At 40.2% G+C, this 21,476-nt stretch overlaps 1 protein-coding gene and 1 long non-coding RNA gene across 8 annotated transcripts in view; one reads left to right on the forward strand and one right to left on the reverse strand.

Moving 5' to 3' along the window:
• LOC102404834 overlaps positions 1-6,372 on the forward strand; it is a 36,767-nt gene extending 30,395 nt beyond the window's left edge. The window contains exon 3 of the long non-coding RNA XR_329272.4: positions 5,253-6,372. This is a non-coding gene — a long non-coding RNA (uncharacterized LOC102404834). The remainder of the gene's footprint in view (positions 1-5,252) is intronic.
• HEPACAM2 (HEPACAM family member 2) overlaps positions 1-21,476 on the reverse strand; it is a 52,980-nt gene that overhangs the window by 1,768 nt on the left and 29,736 nt on the right. For 4 of the 7 annotated variants that reach the window (XM_006078328.3, XM_044946432.1, XM_044946431.1 and 1 more), the window contains 6 exons: positions 8,841-8,966; positions 8,728-8,752; positions 8,598-8,635; positions 6,916-6,989; positions 3,159-3,268; positions 233-327 (listed from right to left, as the gene is read on the reverse strand). In XM_006078328.3, the coding sequence (XP_006078390.2) occupies positions 233-327; positions 3,159-3,268; positions 6,916-6,989; positions 8,598-8,635; positions 8,728-8,752; positions 8,841-8,966 (468 nt within the window). Of the gene's footprint in view, positions 1-232; positions 328-3,154; positions 3,269-6,915; positions 6,990-8,597; positions 8,636-8,727; positions 8,753-8,840; positions 8,967-21,476 lie in introns of those variants that run through there. The other 3 variants (XM_025290854.2, XM_006078333.3, XM_006078332.3) reach the window with 2 other exon arrangements.

Consider the following 21,476-nt stretch of genomic DNA (forward strand, 5'->3'; position numbering starts at 1 on the left):
GGATGGAGGTCAAGACAAAGACACACAAAGGGAACTTCCTCAGAAGAGGTGAGAAGAGAAAGGCCAAGGAGATGGGGGGTGGGTGAAGAGGAAAAGTTAAAATTTTACATAACCTCCTTCTCCTTCAGCCTCTGTAATTCAGCTTGCCCTTTGCAAAGTCTAGATCAGTAGGTCACGTAGCCTTAGAAAGTGGGGACTTGAAATACTAGGAACTGGAGTTTATCTCACTCACCCTTGTCCTGCTCTTTGCAACGGCCCAGCTCCTGCAAACCTGCTTCATCATGCCTGTCCAGGCAGGCATCCTCCTCCCCATCTTGGCTGCTGCTCCTGTGCACAAAACCCCTTCGTTTAAACCAGCCTATTAGCAGCTAGTGTTGCCCACTACAGTCTGTCTATAAAAACTCTGTAATCCCTTTGTTCGGGGCTCGGAGCTTAGAGTGTTAACTCCTCCGGGCCCGCTGGTGTGATAAACCTGAGTTCTCCAGCTCTCGGAGCCTGGTGCTTGGTTTCTCAAGTACTGGTTTCTGCAACATTGGAAGCACTGGGGCTGGGAGTGTGTGTGTGTGTGTGAGTCTTGAGTGCACTGCCCCTGGAAGGAGCATGTCCTCAACAGCAGTTAAATAGTCCTTAATGAGCTTGAAAAAGAGCTTTTCTGCTGTATTTTCAACTTTCAAAGTTTATTTCTGAAATAAAATTTTATACTCTCAAGAAATTCTAGCAATATTGTTCATGTCTGAAAGCAGTCTAATTTCAGAGGATGATTTTTTTTTTTAATTTGAGGAATCATTTTTTTTTCAGCAAATCATTTTATTTGGTGTTCTGATATGACAGCTGCCATACTCCACAGTTGAAAATCAATATTTATTTCATTATTTGGAGACTTAAAAGATAAATCTCAAGTCTTCCTTTGGTTTGTTTGCAGGCTAACTGGAAAAATATAGAATAAAGGACATATAGAAAAACAAATGAATTTAAATAGGGCAAAATTTTTGCTTGGAAACTATCTTAAAATTAGGAAGCAGATAAAATCTTAAAATTAGGAGGCAGATCATACTCTCAAAATTCTATATATTCCTTATTTTTAACAAAGAAAAATATCCCTTCATTTTCTATTCCAGACAGTAAAGAGAGTTAGGTATCATTTTAGAGAGGTTTTGTTTAACTGTCCTGGAATAACATTCCACTATGGTGTCCTATCGGAGAAGGCAATGGCACCCCACTCCAGTACTCTTGCCTGGAAAACCCCATGGACGGAGGAGCCTGGTGGGCTGCAGTCCATGGGGTCACTAAGAGTTGGACACGACTGAGCGACTTCACTTTCACTTTTCACTTTCATGCATTGGAGAAGGAAATGGCAACCCACTCCAGTGTTCTTGCCTGGAGAATCCCAGGGACGGGGGAGCCTGGCGGGCTGCCGTCCATGGGGTCGCACAGAGTTGGACACGACTGAAACGACTTAGCAGCAGCAACAGCATGGTGTCCTATAAGATTAATAACATAATGCTACAAAGCAATTTTCTTTTCTTTTCAAACCCGAAGCTCCCAGCTCTGTCAGGGTCTGCTCCTAGTTACCTGACTCCCTTTTTTCCAGGCTCCTTGAGACAAGAAGGAATGCACTGATGGGGGTCCTCTGAGGTGCGCCTGTCACTTCTTCAGCCCTTAACTGAATGCACAGGCCCCCCGGGCTGAGTCTCCTCCCTGGAAGACCGTTTCCTAGGCATTCATCCACTGCTGCTGCTGCTGCTGCTAAGTCGCTTCAGTCGTGTCCAACTCTGTGCGACCCCATGGACTGCAGCCCGCCAGGCTCCCCCGTCCCTGGGATTCTCCAGGCAAGAACACTGGAGTGGGTTGCCATTTCCTTCTCCAATGCATGAAACTGAAGAGTGAAAGTGAAGTCACTCAGTCGTGTCCGACTTAGTGACCCCATGGGCTGCAGCCCACCAGGCTCCTCTGCCCATGGGATTTTCTAGGCAAGAGTACTGGAGTGGGGTCATCCACTGCCGGCTGTTATTTTTGGTATTTACCCAGAGGTGTGCACGAATTACTTTGCTAGAACTGTTTCCTTTTGCCAAAGGGGAAATTCCTGTGTATGGTTATTGATGTTCTTTTCAAAGTCAATAAATGACAAATAAAGAAATGATGGACGATGATTCGTGGCAGTTATGCCTGCAGGCAGTTACAGCCCTCAAAAAAAGGAAGTTCATTTCATTATTCCAAAAGGCTGTTGGCATAGTTTTTCCACCTATGGGAAGGGAAGGTGACTGCCTGGTGCCAGCCCCCAGGTTAACTGGATGAGCAGTTTCCGGGCTTTTCTTGGAGTGAGCCCAGTCCTTAACATGGTGGTTCCATTCACTTGAGAGTAGACTGCTTTGAATCTATGAGAGGTGGACATTTGATGGGGACAGTGTTGGGCACATTTTGCAGGTTTTTTTTTTTTTTTTTCCTGGTCCTATTTGTAGTGATCCGCCTGCCAACGCAGGAGATGCAAGAGACATGGGTTCGATCCCTGGGTCGGGAAGATCCCCTGGAGGGTGAAATGGTACCCCACTCCAGTATTCTTGCCTGGAAAATTCCATGGACAGAGGAGCCTGGTGGGCTACAGTCCACGGAGTCGCAGAGTCGGACACGGCTGAGCGCCTGAACGTGAACACACGCTTTGTAGTGACGCTGCCTCTAAAACCACTACGTGTGTGCTTAGTCGCTGAAGTCGTGTCTGACTCTCTGCAGCCCCATGGACTGTATGTAGCCTGCTATCCTCTGTCCATGGGATTATCCAGGCAAGAATACTGGAGTGGGTTGCCATTTCCTCTTCCAAAAACCCTACAGCCACTGGAAAATCAGCAAGATAACCAAAATGGCTTGAGGACTGGCCTAACGACACCTTTCTTCTCCAGAAGTGGATTCATTTGGGGAAATGTTAGATTCTAGAGCTCTGCGTCTGGTCCACTGGCCCAAGTACTTGGCCCCAGAAGATACTTGTACGTTTGCCTGTTTTCTTTCTTAGAGCTATTTTCAGGTGGGACAGTGTGTCCACATGTACGGGAGCCATAATATCTGTTTTTAATTTCTTCTGAACCTTTCAGTAAACTCTGAGGACAGCAGGGGCTGAATCCTGAGCCCTCTCAATGTAGCATCATCAAAAGCAAGTTTGTACTTACTCTGGATGATCTTGCTGTTGGGCAGGGATGTGCTGAATAACTTCATAAATTGTGCTGTGCAAATCTTGCCCTGGTACACCATCAGAGGCTGGAACAGATCTCGCTGGCATCTAGAAAAATAGGGCACATTAAAAAAAATTGGCAGACTAGCAAATGGAATTTCCACTATGCTACACGGCTGAAAACAACTGGAAGAGGTGATGATGAGAGAATTAGAGCTGTTAAACTTCCCTTCATGGCCTTCCCTGATGGCTCAGTGCTAAAGAATCCACCTGCCAATGCAGAAGATGTGAGTTTGATCCCTGAGTAGGGAAAATCCCCTGGAGGAGGGCATGGCAATGCATTCCAGTATTCTTGTCTGGGAAAACCCATAAACAGAGAAGCCTGATGGGCTACAGTCCATGGGGTGGCAAAAGAGTCGGATACGGCTTAGTGACTAAAGAATAACAACTTTCCTTCAATATCCGTTTCCTCCTTGCTATGGTTCCTTGCACTTACCCTGTGGTAGTTTGTGCAGTGGCACGGCTATGAGGTCAGAAGAGGAATAGCTGGGCAAACTATCACTTTTTCCCTTCATTTAAGCAAAAAGCTGGCAGTACTGTAAAGGAAGTGTAATAGAAAGAAAAGAAAACAGCAAAAGAGAAGATATCAGGATAGCTTAGAATTAAAGAGCATATATCACTATCCTTTATATTATACCTCAGTCTTAGCTTTTTGATACTAATTGAAAATCACGTGCGCAAAGGTGGTTTAGGAAAAAGAATAATGAATAGCCGGAAGCCCTTATCACGTGGCAAGTTAGTAAAGACAGTACCAAGAAATACAGAACGTACAAGGGAAGATGGTTTGGTTTGAATGCAGTAATGGGCTTTAAAAGTAAAGACAAAAAATGGAATACTGGATGTTTTTATTCAACAAAATAAAACATACTATAAAAGTTTGTGAATTAAAAAAAATAAAGGCTTGGATGAATGTGGAAAGTATAGTAGCATATGGTTGGTTAAGATCAACATGCATTTTATTATTGCAAGTGGCATTTTTGTTTCATTAACTCCTGTTTCTTATATTTGATGCTGTTATTCTTATAAATACTGCTTTCTAAGTCCTTAGCTAAAGTCTGGCTCCCCTCCTCATCGCAACTCATCCTATGTTCATTGTATTTGTGGTCACTTTCAGTCCTTTGTATTTATATAGTCCTACCTGTAGAGGACTATTTGCACTATACAGATGATCTGAAGAGTTCTTTATTTCATCCCCATTTGACTTGCCAGATCACTTTGGAACGTCTTAGCTTCAGGTTTTTCTGGAAACTTCCTATTTCCATTCTACTTGTTAAAGCTTTCACAACAGTCCTAGGCTATGTGATTCGATTCGTACCATCAATTTTGTGTCTAGGGAGCTTTGGTTCAGAGTCTGGACTTAAGATGAACTCTTGATTTTCTTTGGTATAGGGGTTTTCAGGGGCTATGATAAAAGCAATCTATAGGCCTCTCTGCTGTTGGGTGGTTAAGACTTTACAGTCTTAACCAATACAGTGAGTGCAGGTCCTATTCCTGGTGAGGGGCTAAGATCACATATGCCTCCTGGCCAAGAATCCGAAACATAAAACAGAAGCAATATTGTAACAAATTCAACAAACACTTTAAAAATGGTCCACATCAAAAAAAAGTCTTTAAAAATTTTTTTAAAAAGCAATCTATATAGAAAATGACTAACTTACTTACCTAACCTAATACTAGAGCTGTTAGCAAGTAATAAATTTGTTCATTCCATGCCATTGCTTTCTGTACAATTCCCAAAAATAAGTACTGAAAGGACAATGAAAGGTAGAGCAAGTAGACAGAGAAGTATTCATCTATTCATGTATCATGAGAAACTAAAAGATGGATTCTGATTTTTGAAAACTCATAAAGTTAGTAATTCATTCCCCTTCTTAACTTCAGTTTTGAGATCTTGGTAATGTTATTATTATTCCTTTCTCAAAGCCATTGCACTCAGCTGCTAATCTTCACACAATTCTGGCTGCTTCTAATATAGATCCTTTTCCTCCTCCTTCTCGGGTTGTTCGTGTTGGTTTCTCACTTCTTCCCAAAGCACCTGGAACTGCCAATGAAAGACCCCAGCTGATTCCTCAGGAGTTTTCATCTCTGAAGATGGGTATGGTTCCAAATCGAGTTATTCCCCGGTGGCTCAGATGGTAAAAAATCTGCTATCAATGCAGGAGACCTGGGTTTGATCCCTGGGCTGGGAAGATCCCCTGGAGAAGGAATGGCTACCCACTCCACTATTCCTGCCTGGAGAATCCCATGGACAGAGGAGCCTGGTGGGCTACAGTCCATGGGGTCACAAAGAGTCGGACATGCCTAGGTGGCTAACACTTTCACTTTTCTGGTATGTAATCAAGCATTCATTTCTTGGCCTTAGGTTCTTTAGAACTGTAGCATTTTGAGCAGAGGTCCTCTCAATACAATCTTAAAGCTGAGTACTGGTTAATTGCGAGAATAAATTTAAAAGTTTCTTACATAGAACTCACCCCTTTCCAATGCATCCCTAGGAATAAAATATGACTTCAAAATTCATTTCCCGGTCTTATCAGGCTTCAGTTTCCTGCTTCCCCATTTAAAAGACATACCTGAGAGGGAGGTTGCTGTCATGATGAGGAGCTGTCTCTGAAATAACTGATCCACCAAATTATTTATTTTTGTCTTTTTGGTTGTAGAAGTAAAGGGTGAGCCTATCCTGCCTGAGATGGAACAGGACATGCAAAGATTTTGCAATGCCGTTTTGCCCTTTACCAGTGATGACATGGACGCTGGTGCTATGACTCACCCACAAGAGGATGAAATTCCATCATTCCCCCTCCATTACTCACAGGCATTTGAGAAATAAAGCCTGTGGCCAGGTAACTTGCTGGATGAACCTCAGAACCTTAGAATTCTCTGAACAAGTGAGACAACCAATCCCAAATGGCAAATAGTTAGTTTTAAAAAATGGAAATGAAAATGCCCAAGAGGCAAGTAGTTCATTTCAGGGGCCCCTTTCTTAGGTGAACTATCACAGGGGAATAAGGAAACAGGAAAGATCAATTGTATATAAATCTATAAAAATGTTAATGAGCTGATTAGCTCAGAGAAACATTCTATTTGTCTCTTAAACAAAATTGATTGCTTCAAAGACCTTGTCTGTGCAGACTGAAAAAAAAAACAACCTTCAACTGTATAAAAGTTCTCTTGCACCTTCAGAAAAAAATAAAAATATGTACCTGCATATTTTGCGTTTCTACACTACCTTTCTTCTGAAGAACATAAAGTACCTGTATAATCAATTGTCTCTGCAATGTCCTCAGGAGATATGAGTGGGAATTAAAGGGGAAACTAAATGACAGAGAGAGTAAGTGAAGAGACAGTCCAGTTATCAAAGTGATGCAGAATGATTTAAACCAGGGTCTCTCCGTCCCTCTTTTATTCAATTCTTTTGACCTTCAACCGAGTTAATTCTCTCTCCACTGAGCTTACCAGGTAAAGAATGCTTATGAATTCATGTAATTTCCTCATTTGTGTTAGCCTTTTTGATAGAGGCTTAGAAAGACACTTTAGCTCCCCAGATCCGGCACCGTCATTCCTTAGAGAGTGAGTCAATACGGCTGAGGGCAGCGCAGCCATTGGACTGCAGTGCCCCCATGTTCAAAGGAAGGCTGCTTACACCTCTGCTGAAGCATAATGCTACTTCTAGGATAAGCAGCCACTAGAAAACGAACCCTGGCAACACCAGAAGCATCTGGAAAAGCAACAAATTCGTATATTCCAAAGTCATCCAGTGCATCCTCGTGGCCTGAAATGGAAAACAAATACTCCTTACAAACCAAATGCCTTGAACTGTGATTGTTATACTTTTTTTTTTTTAAAGAAACCTTTATAAAGTGATCTTTATGGTTTGCTTCAAGTGGTATGTGTATAAAACCAATTTAACATTTCCCATTGACTCAGTGGACATGAAGTTGAGCAAACTCTGGGAGATAGTGAAGGACAGGGAAGCCTGGCTTGCTGCAGTCCATGGGGTTGCAAAGAGCTGAACACGACTGAGTGACTGAACAACAACAACAATCCTCTATAGTCATGCTGCCACTAAGTAGTACTGGAAATCACTCCTTTTGAAGCTCAGAATTGAACCTGAATTGGGACAATTATTCTTAAAGTCTGATGTAGGAACAGTGGTGTATCATATATATTCAAATAAACACATGTGGGCAGCCTTGCCCTTTGTAACTTTCAGTTATCAGAGACTTATGGCCATCAAGGCCTCAATCTGTCAATTGCAGCAGCTCTTAATCTACCCATAATATTGCTGTATCCTGCTAGATCTAACAGAGTCCACCAGGACTAATAATAAAAAAATAAGTGACTAAGAGCTTCCCTTGTGGCTCAGCTGTTAAAGAATCCACCTGCAATGTGACAGACCTGGGTTCGATCCCTGGGTTGGGAAGATCCCCTGGAGAAGAGAAAGGCTACCCACTCGAGTATTCTGGCCTGGAGAATTCCATGGACTGTATAGACCATAGGGTCACAAAGAGTTGAACATGACTGAGCAACTTTCACTTCACTTCATGGCTGCCTATGCATACAAAATAGAATTGGACTTGGAAATTGATATTGGAGTCAAGTATCATCTGTAGAATGTAGGGTGGCTCTTCCAGATAGTCTCTGGGAGCTTTCAGAACTCCGACACTTTATTATTTGTGAGAAAGGACTAGCTAAGGGGAAGAAGACCCATGTTTATTAAGAATCCAGGCATTGTATTAGGCACCTATGACACTGGATTTAATTCTCAGAGCAACCCTGAGGGGACGTTATGAGCTCTATTGTAGAGATGAGTTGAGGTCAGGAAAAATAATTTTCCCAAGGTGACATTGGGGGGAAGAGGCACATATGGGACAGAAATCCAGCTCCTTGACTCTAAGGCCTGAGCAAAAACCCCACTGTTAACATAACAACTCAGGCAGGAGTCAGAAGTGATGGCAGCGAGGGGCACTAGGGTGGGAGCAGCAGCGCCCGGGGCCTCCCTTTCCTCTTCTCCCTGGACAGGAGCTGCCTGCACTGTGTCTGCTTTACAAACCGACACAGCGAGAGGACACTTGGGCAGCTCCAAAGTTGTAAGAGGATCAATGGAATATGGGTCAATGATGGTGCGCGAATGATAGTCTCTCTGAGCCTGAGTTCTCGTGCCTGTAAAATGGTGTTGAAAGTGTCTTTTGGGGCTTATCTTACAGATCTATGTGACCTACAGAAAACTAATACAAGGGATAGCACTTCGTGAAGTGAGGGCAGTCACCCTGGGAGGGGATGAATTCTGTTATCTCAATAGTACATTGTATAGAATAGTTAATATTAACAATATATATTAATAATGATAATACATAGCCCCTCTCAGCCTGGCCATTACCTGAAAATGCTCGTGCTTTCCTGTATTCTGTTTCTGGCCTGAAAAGACAAATTGGTGTTTCTGTCAGTCTTAATCATTGAGGAGAAAGCATTCAAGAGAAAAATTATTTTCATAGAAACATATGCATTACCTGCCTTCTAGCTTTTGTTTTATAACTAAAAACCAAGAAAGAAAAAAACACAGTAAGATACTTTTTAGTATACATATAAACCATTCATATATATATTTAAAAATTTAACCTACCTTTGTAGGGTTGAAATTTTTTCCATAAGAAAAGAAGACACATGGATATAATCAAAAAGAGTGATATTCCAGTTATACTTGCTAAAGGGGACAATGATTTCCCTTTCTGTGCAAGCTTCTCTATTCCTAAATAAAAAGACAAGTATATTTTAATATTTTTATTAAAGATCAATAATAAATTATTATATAGCTTGACTTTATGCTTTATTCTAAATGAAACAGTATTGCAAATGTATATATATTACACTATACACACACACACACACACACACACATATATACACACATACAGAGTCTGAGCAAGACCTAACAGAAGGAATACACTTATTTGAGAATACGCACTAAACTTTCTAAGGATATTTATGATTGGAAATGTGGTGAGCTGTTCAGGATAATACCCTTGTGTTATACTAGATGTAGCAAATAGCTCATGTCATATTTTTCAATAGTGTTTGCTAGCGTGTAAGTTGGATCTGTTTGATCTCATTGTATGAACATCCCCAGATGCTAGGCTGCTCTCTCTCTCTCTCTTCCCATCTCACTTTTTTTTAACACCATTCATGTATGTGGATTTTCTAGAGTGGTGGTGAGTAATGAAATGTGCAAGAGGAGAGGTGTTAAGTTTAAATCATTGCTAATTTTTGACCAATAAAGGGATTTTAATCTCTAAAATAAAATGTGTGTGATTGTCAATAGAATATTTTAAGTCCCACTTTCGACTACAATTTACTTTGGTTTGCAAGTCATTCCTTTTGTTAATATTCCTATATAAAATATAGTGCTAATAGCTAATACCGGTTGAGTGCTTACAATACATCAGGCTCCATTCTAAGAGTTCATGATACATATTAACCCCTGGATGTCACAACAATGTTCTTAGGGAAGGCTCAGAGGGTAAAGAGTCTGCCTGCAATGCAGACCTGGGTTCCATCCCTGGGTTGGGAAGATCCCCTGGGGGAGGGCATGGAAACCCATTCCAGTATTCTTGCCTGGAGAATCCTCATGGACAGAGGAGCCTGGCGGGCTACAGACCATGGGGTCGCAAAGAATTGGAAACGACTGAGTGACTAAGCACAGCACAGCACATTATTAGTATTATGCCCTCTTAGAGATGGGGAATCCGAGGCTTCCCTGGGGTCACTCAGGAAGTAAGTGGCAGAGTCCAGATGAGACCCCAGACTCTTGACACTCTGTGCTTCATTTTGATGCTGTTTTGACAAAATTTACTAAGTATGGCAAAGTTGACACTAGTTTCAGACTACAACATGCTTAGTCAGAGAGTTAATCTATGAAGTGGAAATTGTTGTGACCTTCAACAAACGCAAGTAACAGATGTCTTCCATATTACATGTGAGTCAGCTATTGATGTGGACTTGAATGGTGGTAGCTGCCCATCTCAGTCCAGTTGAATGTGGGGGTGACAGCCATGGGATGTCACTTCCCTTCTGCCATGGTGGAGAACAGCTTGGAGCATCTGGGTGTGGTGAAGAACACGGTGGAGACTCAACTCTGCAATAAATATCCAGCCTGCATCCTGTCAACTTCTACCACAAAGACTTGGCTGAGGCCTCCAGCAGCCAAGGTAAGGATGAAAACTTAATTTTTACCTTCTTTCACTGTGGACCTATACATACTCTCTCAGCTTTTCTACCTACATCACTTGCACTTTTTAATCTTCCCTGAATCTTGTTATAATGTAGTGTATATCATATATGTTAAACTCCAGTTAAAAAGTCAGGGGAATCATGATATCTCCTTGAATTGCTCTTGTTGGAGAAGACTCTTGAGAGTTCCTTGGACTGCAAGGAGATCCAACCAGTCCATCCTAAAGGAGATCAGTCCTGGGTGTTCATTGGAAGGACTGATGCTGAAGCTGAAACTCCAATACTTTGGCCACCTGATGCAAAGAGTTGACTCATTGGAAAAGACCCTGATGCTGGGAAAGATTGAGGTCAGGAGGAGAAGGCGACGACAGAGGATGAGATGGCTGGATGGTATCACCGACTCAACGGACATGAGTTTGAGTGAACTCCGGGAGTTGGTGATGGAGAGGGAGGCCTGGCATGCTGCGGTTCATGGGATCGCAAAGAGTCGGACACCACAGAGCAACTGAACTGAACTGATATTCCCTTTAAGTCCTTAAGAGTTTAGGCAAGTTGCTTTTCATCACCAAAAATCTTTACTATTTCAGATGGTATGTTTATATGTTTCTGGTAGGTATTCAGAGAACTGTGTCCTTAAAATGTTCCTTTTTTCCTTTACATGTTTAAAAAATCTATTCATTTATTTAGGCTGTGCTGGGTCTTTGTCGCTGTGTGAGGGCTTTCTCTGGTTGCAGTGAGTGGAGGCTGCGCTCCAGTTGCGGTGCGCGGGCTTCTCCTTGCAGCGGCTTCTCTGCTTGTGGCGCGTGGGCTCGACGGTGCAGGGCTTCCGTGGTTGTGGCACATGGGCTCAGTAGCTGTGGCACACGGGCTCTGGAGCGTGCAGGCTGCAGTGGTTGTGGTCTGTGGGCTTAGCTGCGCTGCGGCATGTGCGTTATTCCCACACCAGGGATCAAACCTGTGTCTCCTGCATCGGCCGGTGGATTCCTAACTATGGGACCACCAGAGAAGTCCTCAAAATGTTATTTTTATGGCATTACAATAGCTATATAATATTTACTGCTTTTAAACAGGTTGTAAATTAAACTTTTTTCAACTTTGGGTAGAAGAAATAAAATCAATGTAGTATAAAATGAACTAGAATTGCAACTTATTGGTTCTGATCTAGACCAAAACATCACAAAACTGATTAGAAATTTTTCTTCCTTTTCTCAGTTGACAATTTGTAGAAAAAGTTACACTCTTCCACCATTAGAATGCTGGCCTTTTAGTCGGTAACTATTGTAGCCTTTGGCTGATCACTGTGTGAGGTCTAGGCCTTTCTTCAGATACCATGCTCCTATTTCACAGGTTTGTTTTCTCTAAAGAGCTGGGCAGTGCTGAATGAGCTACTTACCTCTAAGGGCCTGGATTTTCACAGCAGTAAAATGAGGAGGCTGGAGTGACTGGCTTTTAAGTTCTCTTGTTGCTTGGATATTATATGATTTGAGGCAGCCAAGAGAGTTTTACATGAAGTTTATGCAAATAGGACACTATATGCAATGGTATGGAGAAGACTCTTGAGAGTCTTTTAGACTGCAAGGAGATCAAATCAGTCCATCCTAAAGGAAATCAATCCTGAATATTCACTGGAAGGACTGATGCTGAAGCTGAAGCTCCAATACTTTGGCCACCTCATTTGAAAAGACCCTGATGCTGGGAAAGATTGAAGGCAGGAGGAGAAGGGGACGACAGAGGATGAGATGGTTGGATGGCATCACAGACTCAATGGATGCAAGTTTGAGCAAACTCCAGGAGATGGTGAAGGACAGGAAGCCTGGAGTGTTGCAGTCCATGGGGTTGCAAAGAGTTGGACACGACTGAGCAACTGAACAACAACAACAAGAACAACAACAATGCAGTGGTAAGCTAATAACTGAGTATCAAAAAAGCTGTATACGCATATCCACATACAAAAGGTATACATTTTACTGATGTGAAGGATGTGTAGCCTAATTTAGAATTAATAATAAAGTATGCAATACTCTTTATTGCTAATTCCAGATATCTAACTGATTCTCATGGCTTGTTTTTGTTGATTTTTGCTGAACTCGTGTATTTTCAACCATATTTTGAAACAATTAGATTTCAAATAAATGCTTGGTTATTATCCAATTCAGCAAAGAAATAGTTTACATCAAAGATAAACAAGTGTAACTTCACCATGAATGTTGGTTGGCATTTATTAAGATGAAACTGAAACAATGGTGACATTTGTTGGAACTTCATTTAACAGTAATTTGAATAACTGCTTTGTTAAACTGGATAATAGTTTTTGAATACTGGAAGAACTCAAATATTTTTTTGGCCATATATAATGTAATGGCTATCGAAACAATGCACTTTCAACTTTTCTCTGTATTATCATCTTCATCACTTAAGAGTAACAATCAACAATTTTTCCATCACTCTCATACATAACAACAATCTTATTAATTGAATAATATCCCCTGAATTCTGTAGTTGTTGTGTGCAATATTCATATTATTTCATTTAGGTTAAATTGTTTTTCTTTATTATTGTTAGGTTTTTGACTGCTTGTTCTATCAGTCACTGAGAGGAATATGCTAAAATCTCCCACTCTGTGGATTTTTCTATTTCTGTTGTCAATTTTCTCTATTTATTAGATGTACTTGGACGCTATTCTAGTAGATGCATATAAATTCAGAATTTTTATATCTTCCTGCTGAACAGACTACTTCATTTTTACGAAATGTCCATTTTAACCTAAAGTAATATTTCTTGTATTAAGAAATATATCTAATTCTTATCTAATTTCTTTGGTATTAGTGTGGCCACACCAGCTTTCTTTGGACCATTTGCATGGCTTTTTTGTTCACTCATTTACTTTCAGGATCCTTTATATAATGTATATCTCTTGTGTATTAAATAGTATTTTAATACCTAACTTTATAATATTTGTCTTTTAGTTGGAATATTTAGTCCATTAATATATGATGTAATTATTAATATATTTTGGTTTCTAACTATAATCTGATTTTTTACTACATATCCTACATTTTTGCTCTCTCCTTTTTTGTCTTAATTTGGTTTTATTAGGAGTTTATTTTATTCCTCTTTTCCTCTCTGTTTGTTATACACTTTTTGTCTCTTAGATTTTAGAGATGAAAAAATAATCTAACCAGAATTAATACTTTTAGGCAAAATATTTTGTGACATAAATCACAGCAATATTTTCCTAGATTAGTCTGCCAGGGCAGAAGAAATAAAAGCAAAAAAACACAGTGAGACCCAATAAAACTTGTAAGCTTTTGCACACTCAGCAAAGGAAACCATAAACAAAACAAAGAAGCAACTAAGAACTGGGGAAAAATATTTGCAGATGATGCAACCAACAAAGACTTAATTCCAAAATATACAGACAGCTCATATAGCTCATTATCAAAAACCCAAAAAACTCAAAATATGGACAAAAGACATAGATATTTCTTCAAAGAAGACATACAGATGGCCAACAGTCACATGAAAAGATGCTCAACATCACTAATTATTAGAGAAATGCAAATCAAAATAATGCAGTAATAACAACTTTCATATTAAAGATGTTCAAGCTAAAATTCCAATATAGGTCTCAAATTTAATTTAGTGGTGCTGACTACAATTCTCTGCTCTTTCTACCACTCTTGCCTGACCATTGTATGAGGAATAGAAATCCTTTAAATCATTAGGCCCAAGTCTACTTGGTTCTACCAACTGGAACTACAACAAATAAATCAGACCCTGCATGATGCCACATCGATTGTCTGATGAAGCTCTTACTTCTCCCCTGAGAAGTCTCTTCTTCAGATCCAGTATCTCCAGATGATATCTTTATATGACTGATTTTCACATTCTCTGCCATTTCAGAGGTACAATTTTAGAAGCTCAACAAAGCTATTCAATTTTACTTCTCAAGTATAAATTCAGAAGGACCCATACTCTGGTGTGGCTATCAATAAGATAGAGGCAAACAGAACGGTCTGAGACACCAGCAGTGATACAAAAGCAAAGTAACAGCAGAAAAAAATGGTAAGAAATGCTAAGGAATAAAGTGGCATGATTTAAGATCATGCATATTACTTGGGCGCCACTTTTAGCAAGTGAATTCTCTTATTTGTTCATTTTAGATCCAACTACTGAAATCAAAATTAGCCAATTTTCAGATATACACAATCAAATTTAGGTGCATTATAAATGTATAAAACCAAATGTACATTTGTTTCCCATTTATTTGGTATAGGTATGTCATATCAGTAATATTGAAAATAATAAAGGAATTAAAAGTGTCATTTATAGGTACAGATGAAGAAACAGTTTCAGAGAAATGAAAATACACGTCATAGTAAGTCCTAGAACGGAGATTGGAGAAATATATTTTTTCCCTGATTGCAAAAAATTTAATGGTTTTAACAATTGGCTGCTGCTGCTGCTAAGTCACTTCAGTCGTGTTCGACTCTGTGCGACCCCATAGACAGCAGCCCACCAGGCTCCCCCGTCCCTGGGATTCTCCAGGCAAGAACACTGGAGTGGGTTGCTATTTCCTTCTCCAATGCGTGAAAGTGAAAAGTGAAAGTGAAGTCACTCAGTCGTGTCCGACTCTCAGTCCATGGGATTTTCCAGGCAAGAGTACTGGACTGGGGTGCCATTGCTTTCTCCATAACAATTGGCAGGTAGGCTCAATATATTCACTTTTTCCTGTAACCTTTTCTAACACCAGGTTTGATGTACTCCAACTCTCTCACTTCTTGATAGCCAGACTGCCTTCACTAAAATTCAATATCCCCTAGTCCCTAGAAATAAATTCAATACTAATTTATTTGGGTCAACTGTCTACAATACACTTTACAATGAAAAATAATTTAATATAGTCTCAGCTGTTTTTCCCCTTAATCTTGAAAACATGCTAATAATTATTATTTGAGAGTGTTTATCGTAATGCTGAAGTTATACTCTGGCACACAATGGCTCTGCCAGGCAGGCACTCCTATGATTCTGATGCCTTGTAGTAGGTTCAACAAACAAGGACTGGATGTTTAAATGAGGTAAGACACATCTCCCTTCTCCTTCATTTTTAAATTTTCGTCCCTTTTACTTTGTGTTTCCTGGAATGACTGAATTTGTACATTCTGTCCTAGAGGGGATCCAACTCATTCTCTTTAGCATTACTTCCTTATTTCTTCAGGCTCCTTCCTTATTGCCCTGTAGCCTCTCTCCCCTTTGGCCTCTGTTAGCCCTCCATCAGAAAGTATCCTGAGGTGACTAGCACCTGTCAGCTCAAAACCTTGGCCATGGCTACGGCCAAGTATCCTCTCCCTGGAGACTGAAGAAGAGAGGCAATCCTTTTCTCAGAACTAATGATCTTCCCTGTTTAGGCCCCCTTCTCTTCTAGAGCATCCTGATTCTCTCAACACAGCTTCTTATACATGGAATCTAGAAAAATGGTACTGAGGGACCTATTTGCAGGGCAGGAATAGAGACACAGACATAGAGAATGGCCTTGTGGGCACAGTGGGGGGAGGAGAGGGTGGGACGAACTGAGAGAGTAGCACTGTGATCGATCTATCTCTACACTACCATGTGTAAAATGCACAGCTAATGGGAAGCTGCTGTATAAAACAGGGAGCCCAGCCCAGCGCTCTGTACTGACCTAAAGGGCTGGGATGGGGGTGGGGTGGTTGGGAGGCTCAAGAGGGAGGGGTGTGTGTATATATATATATATATATATATATATACTTGTGAGTGATTTGTGTTGTTGTATGGCAGAAACCTAAAGGAAATCCTAAAGGAAATCCAGTCCATCCTAAAGGAAATCAGTCCTGAATATTCATTGGAAGGACTGATGCTGAAGCTGAAGCTCCAATACTTTGGCCGCCTGATGCGAAGAACTGACTCATTGGAAAAGACCCTGATGCTGGGAAAGGTTGAGGGCAGGAGGAGAAGGGGATGACGGAGGATGAGATGGTTGGATGGCATCACCGACTCAATGGACATGAGTGTGAGCAAGCTCCGGGAGTTGGTGATGGATAGGGAAGCCTGGTGTGCTGCAGTCCATGGGGTCACAAAGAGTCAGACACAACTGAGCGACTGAACTGAACTGATGGCAGAAACCAACACCACACTGTAAAGCAATTATCCTCCAATTAAAAACAAAACAAAACACTGCTTCTCTCTACCAGAATACACAAAACTTACCAGGTTCAGTATTTGAAATTAAAAAAATAAAAATGCCAGATTTGTCCAGGATGACATCAAGTGACACAGCTGCTGTGGGGTCAGCTCCCAGGCAAGTGTGCTGTAGAGAGATGGATTTCTAGAACCCAGACTGAAACTAAGACGACAGGAGAATTCTGACCTTACTGCCACAGAGAATGTACAGGAATCCCAAATGTGGTTCTGGACACTTGCAGCAGCTCCCCTCTTCCTTCTTTCAGAGAATTCTGTACTCTTTAGCACATAGCATGCCATTCTCCCCCTTATTTAAACACGATTGACTCATTTACTAAAGCCCTAGTGCAAATGCTATTTGCCCCCTCCTTAGGCAAACAAATAAAATGAAATAACATATTAAGTGCAAATATAGGCAAGAGGTGTGGTATCCATGGTATCGCAGCCCTGCTGTTTGAGAGACTGCACCTAAAACAAGACAACCATATGCCACCAGTCAGCGTGTCTATTTCTAGATCAGAATGGAGTCCTGAGGTCGCTCCCATCCAGTCTGTAAGCTGATTATGGCCAGTGATTCGTGTTCCTATGGCAATGAAGATGGCCTCCTGGGGGCATGCTATTTCCACACCCTACCACAGCCCCACCCGACAGACACAGTTGTTCTGTGATAGATGCTCATGGGATGTCACCTAAGGCTCCAGGGTCTGGATGTAAGGGTTGCAGCTCATCTCAGTTGTTATCCTCCATGATCTAAGGTGAAATACATCTCCTGGAAATCTTAACCAGAGAAATTTCTAGGTAGTTAACAGAAATCAGTAAATTCATTTTCCTGCCTAGGAGTAGGGTCATTTTGCCATTCTCTTCTTTAGGAAAAGTTGTGCAATTAGAAATAGATACTAAAAAGTTAGAGATTTTGCTGGATCACATACAAAAATATTTCTACTACGGCTAAATCTCAAATTGTGGCCATGTGACTCTTGAGAACTCTAATAACTTGTACATTGGAAAGTTGTCATGAAATGTGAACATTTGAATTCTGATTATAAACATTTTTATTTTATGTATATTGCATGTCACAATAGTGATTTAGACCCAGTTAAATTTTAAAGTAGGGATATTTGCATTCAAGAAAGTCTTTAATTACGGTAATAAAATCATTGTTCTTCCAAAATATGAATGCTAAGTTATTACTTTAATTGCTATTCTTTTCTTGAAAGTTACATACTAGGTATTACTTTTAGTTACAAATATTTCATTATTTCTCACTAATATGAAAGTATACATGTCTGGATAAACCAGAGTATCTATTTGTTTATAGCATAAAGTTAGTTAAGGTGATAAAATACATACTATCTTGTACAAATATGTGACATATCCTGTATATATGTGACGTATTTTTTAGACATTGAGACTCTCAGTCAACGTCAAGGGAGACAGTTTACTCAGTGGTTAAAAAAAGGGGTTTTGAATTCAGATATTACTTTATCACTGACTAGCTGTGTGACTTTGCCTATTTCCCCTGTTTTCTTTAGGATATCTCTACTAAGGTACAGAGAGGTCCACTGATAACTTAGATGTGAATCATAGTCCAAAGAGGGGGGAGGCACCATCTGGTTTAGTCTTAAACGGGCAGGAAAACATAGAGCTAATAGCCACATTCTCTAGTCTTCCTCTCCTGAACTGAAAGTCCCTATCAAATAATCAAAACCTTTGATTATTTCTGGTGCTTGTTGTTTTCTTTCCAAATTTATGACTACATAGTCATCTTTGACTCCTTCTTCCTTTGCCTCTCGTGTCTTACTGCTGAGTTTTTTTGATCGGCCACATTCTTTGCCTCATTACAAACAAAGACGTTCTGTTTCTTACAACTGCTGCTGCTGCTGCTGCTAAGTCACTTCAGTCGTGTCTGACTCTGTGCGACCCCATAGATGGCAGCCCACCAGGCTCCTCCATCCCTGGGATTTTCCAGGCAAGAGTACTGGAGTGGGGTGCCATTGCCTTCTCCGGTTTCTTACAACTAGACTCTGGTTATGTCAAACGTAACTTGGTTTTAAAAATATCTCAAAGGCAGACATCTCACCATTCTAAATTATTTTGCATTTTCCACAGATATTAATATAGGTAGCTCGTCAGAGTGGATGGTCAGTAAGTGTTCAGCTGACAGTTACAAATGATGTCCAATGTTTTCATGTAGGTTGTTGTTGTTGATTCCCTAAGTCATGACCCACTCTTTTGCGGCCCCATGGACTGTAGCCCGCCAGGCTCCTCTGTCCACGGGATTTCCCAGGCAAGAATACTAGAGTGCGTTGCCATGTCCTTCTCCAGGGATCTTCCTGACCCAGAGATCAAAACTGCAACTCCTGTTTAGCAGGTGGATCTGGACTCTTTACCACTGAGCCACCTGGTTTGTTTGTACCTTTAATTTGCATTGTAGAGATTCATTGATTTGGAAAAGTTTCTAAAAATCAAATACTTAAAGCACATTAATACTACTCGTTTTCTTTGCCATTTGCTACTGTTTAAGTTCTGTGGACATTTGGGGATTGGAAAACAGCTCTACAAACCACAAAGAGCTCATGAATGTTGACAGCACTGAATCACTCTGAAAAATAAGCACCTGCTCTGCTTATTTACAATAATAACAAATGTCTGGTCTCTGTACAGGTCAAACAGGTTTTTTAGATTTTGCAAAAGGTAATTATTTGATATTAAGACTGTAGCTGTCTTTGGACTTTGGTAAAAAGATCTGAATCAAATATTGGGGGATTCTGATACTATGATGATAGCTTGGCTGAATATTAATGGAAAAAATTTAGGTAGTAAGAAAGGTTTCAGTGCAGTACACACCTACATATCATAGACATGTTTTCACTTGCAGTGAGTATGAGGAACAAGTCTAAGACAACATCCAGATTGCCACAAAATTACATACTTAATTATGCTGTTTTTAAAAATTATGTTTCAGTTAACCACTGAGGTAAAAAGCTGTTTAAATATATTAAAAACTTGGTAAAATAGAAAGTAAAGTATGCTAGCTGTTTACTTACGTGCCTGCCACCCACCCATATCAGGCTGTGAGCATCGTTAGCAGGAATTATTTTTTTCAGATGGCACTTACCCTAGTTTTTGGTCCATAACAGGTGTCAAATAATGAAAGATTGATTGCCTGATTTATATAACCCTAAACACCCTGGTGGCTCAGACGGTAAAGAATCTGTCTGCAGTGCAAGAGACCTGGGTTTGATCTCTGGGTCAAGAAGATCCCCTGGAGAAGGGAATGGCAACCCACTCCAGTATTCTTGCCTGGAGAATTCCATGGACAGAGGAGACTGGTGGACTACAGTTCATGGGGTCGCAAAGAGTCAGACGTGACAGAGAGACTAACACAAACACATATATGTTTTTGAGACCTATAAGGAAAATATGTTATTAACTACTGCCCAAATGAAGCATAATTCAGGCACTGCATTGTCCAATATGATAGTCACTAGATATATGTTAGCCACTAGAAACACTTAAATTAAAATTAATAGGGACAAAATAAAAGCTTCTGTTCCTCAGGGGCATAACCATATTTTAAGTGCTCAAAAGCCAAATGAGCTATGGGAACTTAAATAGGATTTGCATACTACTGTTGTGTAAAAATTGTATAAATCTTAATTATGTTGCATTGGCTTATGGTGCTTTCCAGGTCTACTATATACTTCTACTTTTCTGTCTATTCATTCCATTAATTTTTGAGAGTTTGATATTGAAACTCCAACTAAAACTCTTGATTTATCCACTTTAAAATAACTGCAATATATAGAGAAACTATATGTAGCTTTGTTCTGTGTTTTCCAAGTCTCCTGTAAATTGCTTTCATAATTTAAAAAAGAAAGAGGAAAAAAAGAAGAAAATCCAAATGAGGCTAGGAAGTACTATATTGTACTAGGAAGTACAATATATAGAGAAACTATATGTAACTTTGTTCTGTGTTTTCCAAGTCTCCTGTAAATTGCTTTTGTAATTTAAAAAAGAAAGAGGAAAAAAAGAAGAAAATCCAAATGAGGCTAGGAAGTACTATATTGGATAGAGCAGATATCAAACGTTTCCTTCAAAGCAAAAGTTCCACTAGATAGCACTCTTCTAAATAGTGTGGCATTTTCTTCATATGAGTGAAAACAAAACCTCACCATGTTTGTACATAAGTTCCAGTGTATGCAGACGATTTTTGCAAATATGAATACCCTCGATTTTAGGGAGTCTTGGGAAGATCCCACCTAACATATATTTATCAATCCCCTATTTATAATAGTCTTATAACTCTTAATGGCTCATTATGAATTTTTAAATAAATTTAATAGGCTATGGAGAAAAAAAAGCCACCATAAACAAGTGGGTGTCTCGCTTGTGCTTGCTGGATATTCAGATCCCATTTACGAGCTGCCAGGTCCTGATCCGAAAGGTCTGAGGTATCTTAATGAAAATACATTATTAGATATCCCCAAGTGATTCTGATGCACATGGCCTATGGGTCAAGTACTGAAAATTCTAAGGATTATATTCTTGTTTTACTTATTAAAAAAAGTATGCATTGACTTTCTATGCAATGGGTCCTATCCTAGGCACCAGGGCTATAAAGACAAAGAAAGAGAAGGTACAAATGGAGAAGATATTTAGGAGGAGAAGGGGAAGGAAAAAGAGAAGAAGAAAAGAAAGAAGGAGGAAAGAGGAGAGAGGAGAATGGACTTGAGAGATAGGAAGAAAGGAAAATGGGAGAAACTTGATTGGATGTTGGGCCAGGCAATAAGCAAGAGAAAAGAGTCTGGGATGGCATTTAGCTTTCTGG

Source organism: Bubalus bubalis, chromosome 8 (genome assembly GCF_019923935.1).
Source record: "Bubalus bubalis isolate 160015118507 breed Murrah chromosome 8, NDDB_SH_1, whole genome shotgun sequence".
NCBI classification, from domain to species: domain Eukaryota; kingdom Metazoa; phylum Chordata; class Mammalia; order Artiodactyla; family Bovidae; genus Bubalus; species Bubalus bubalis.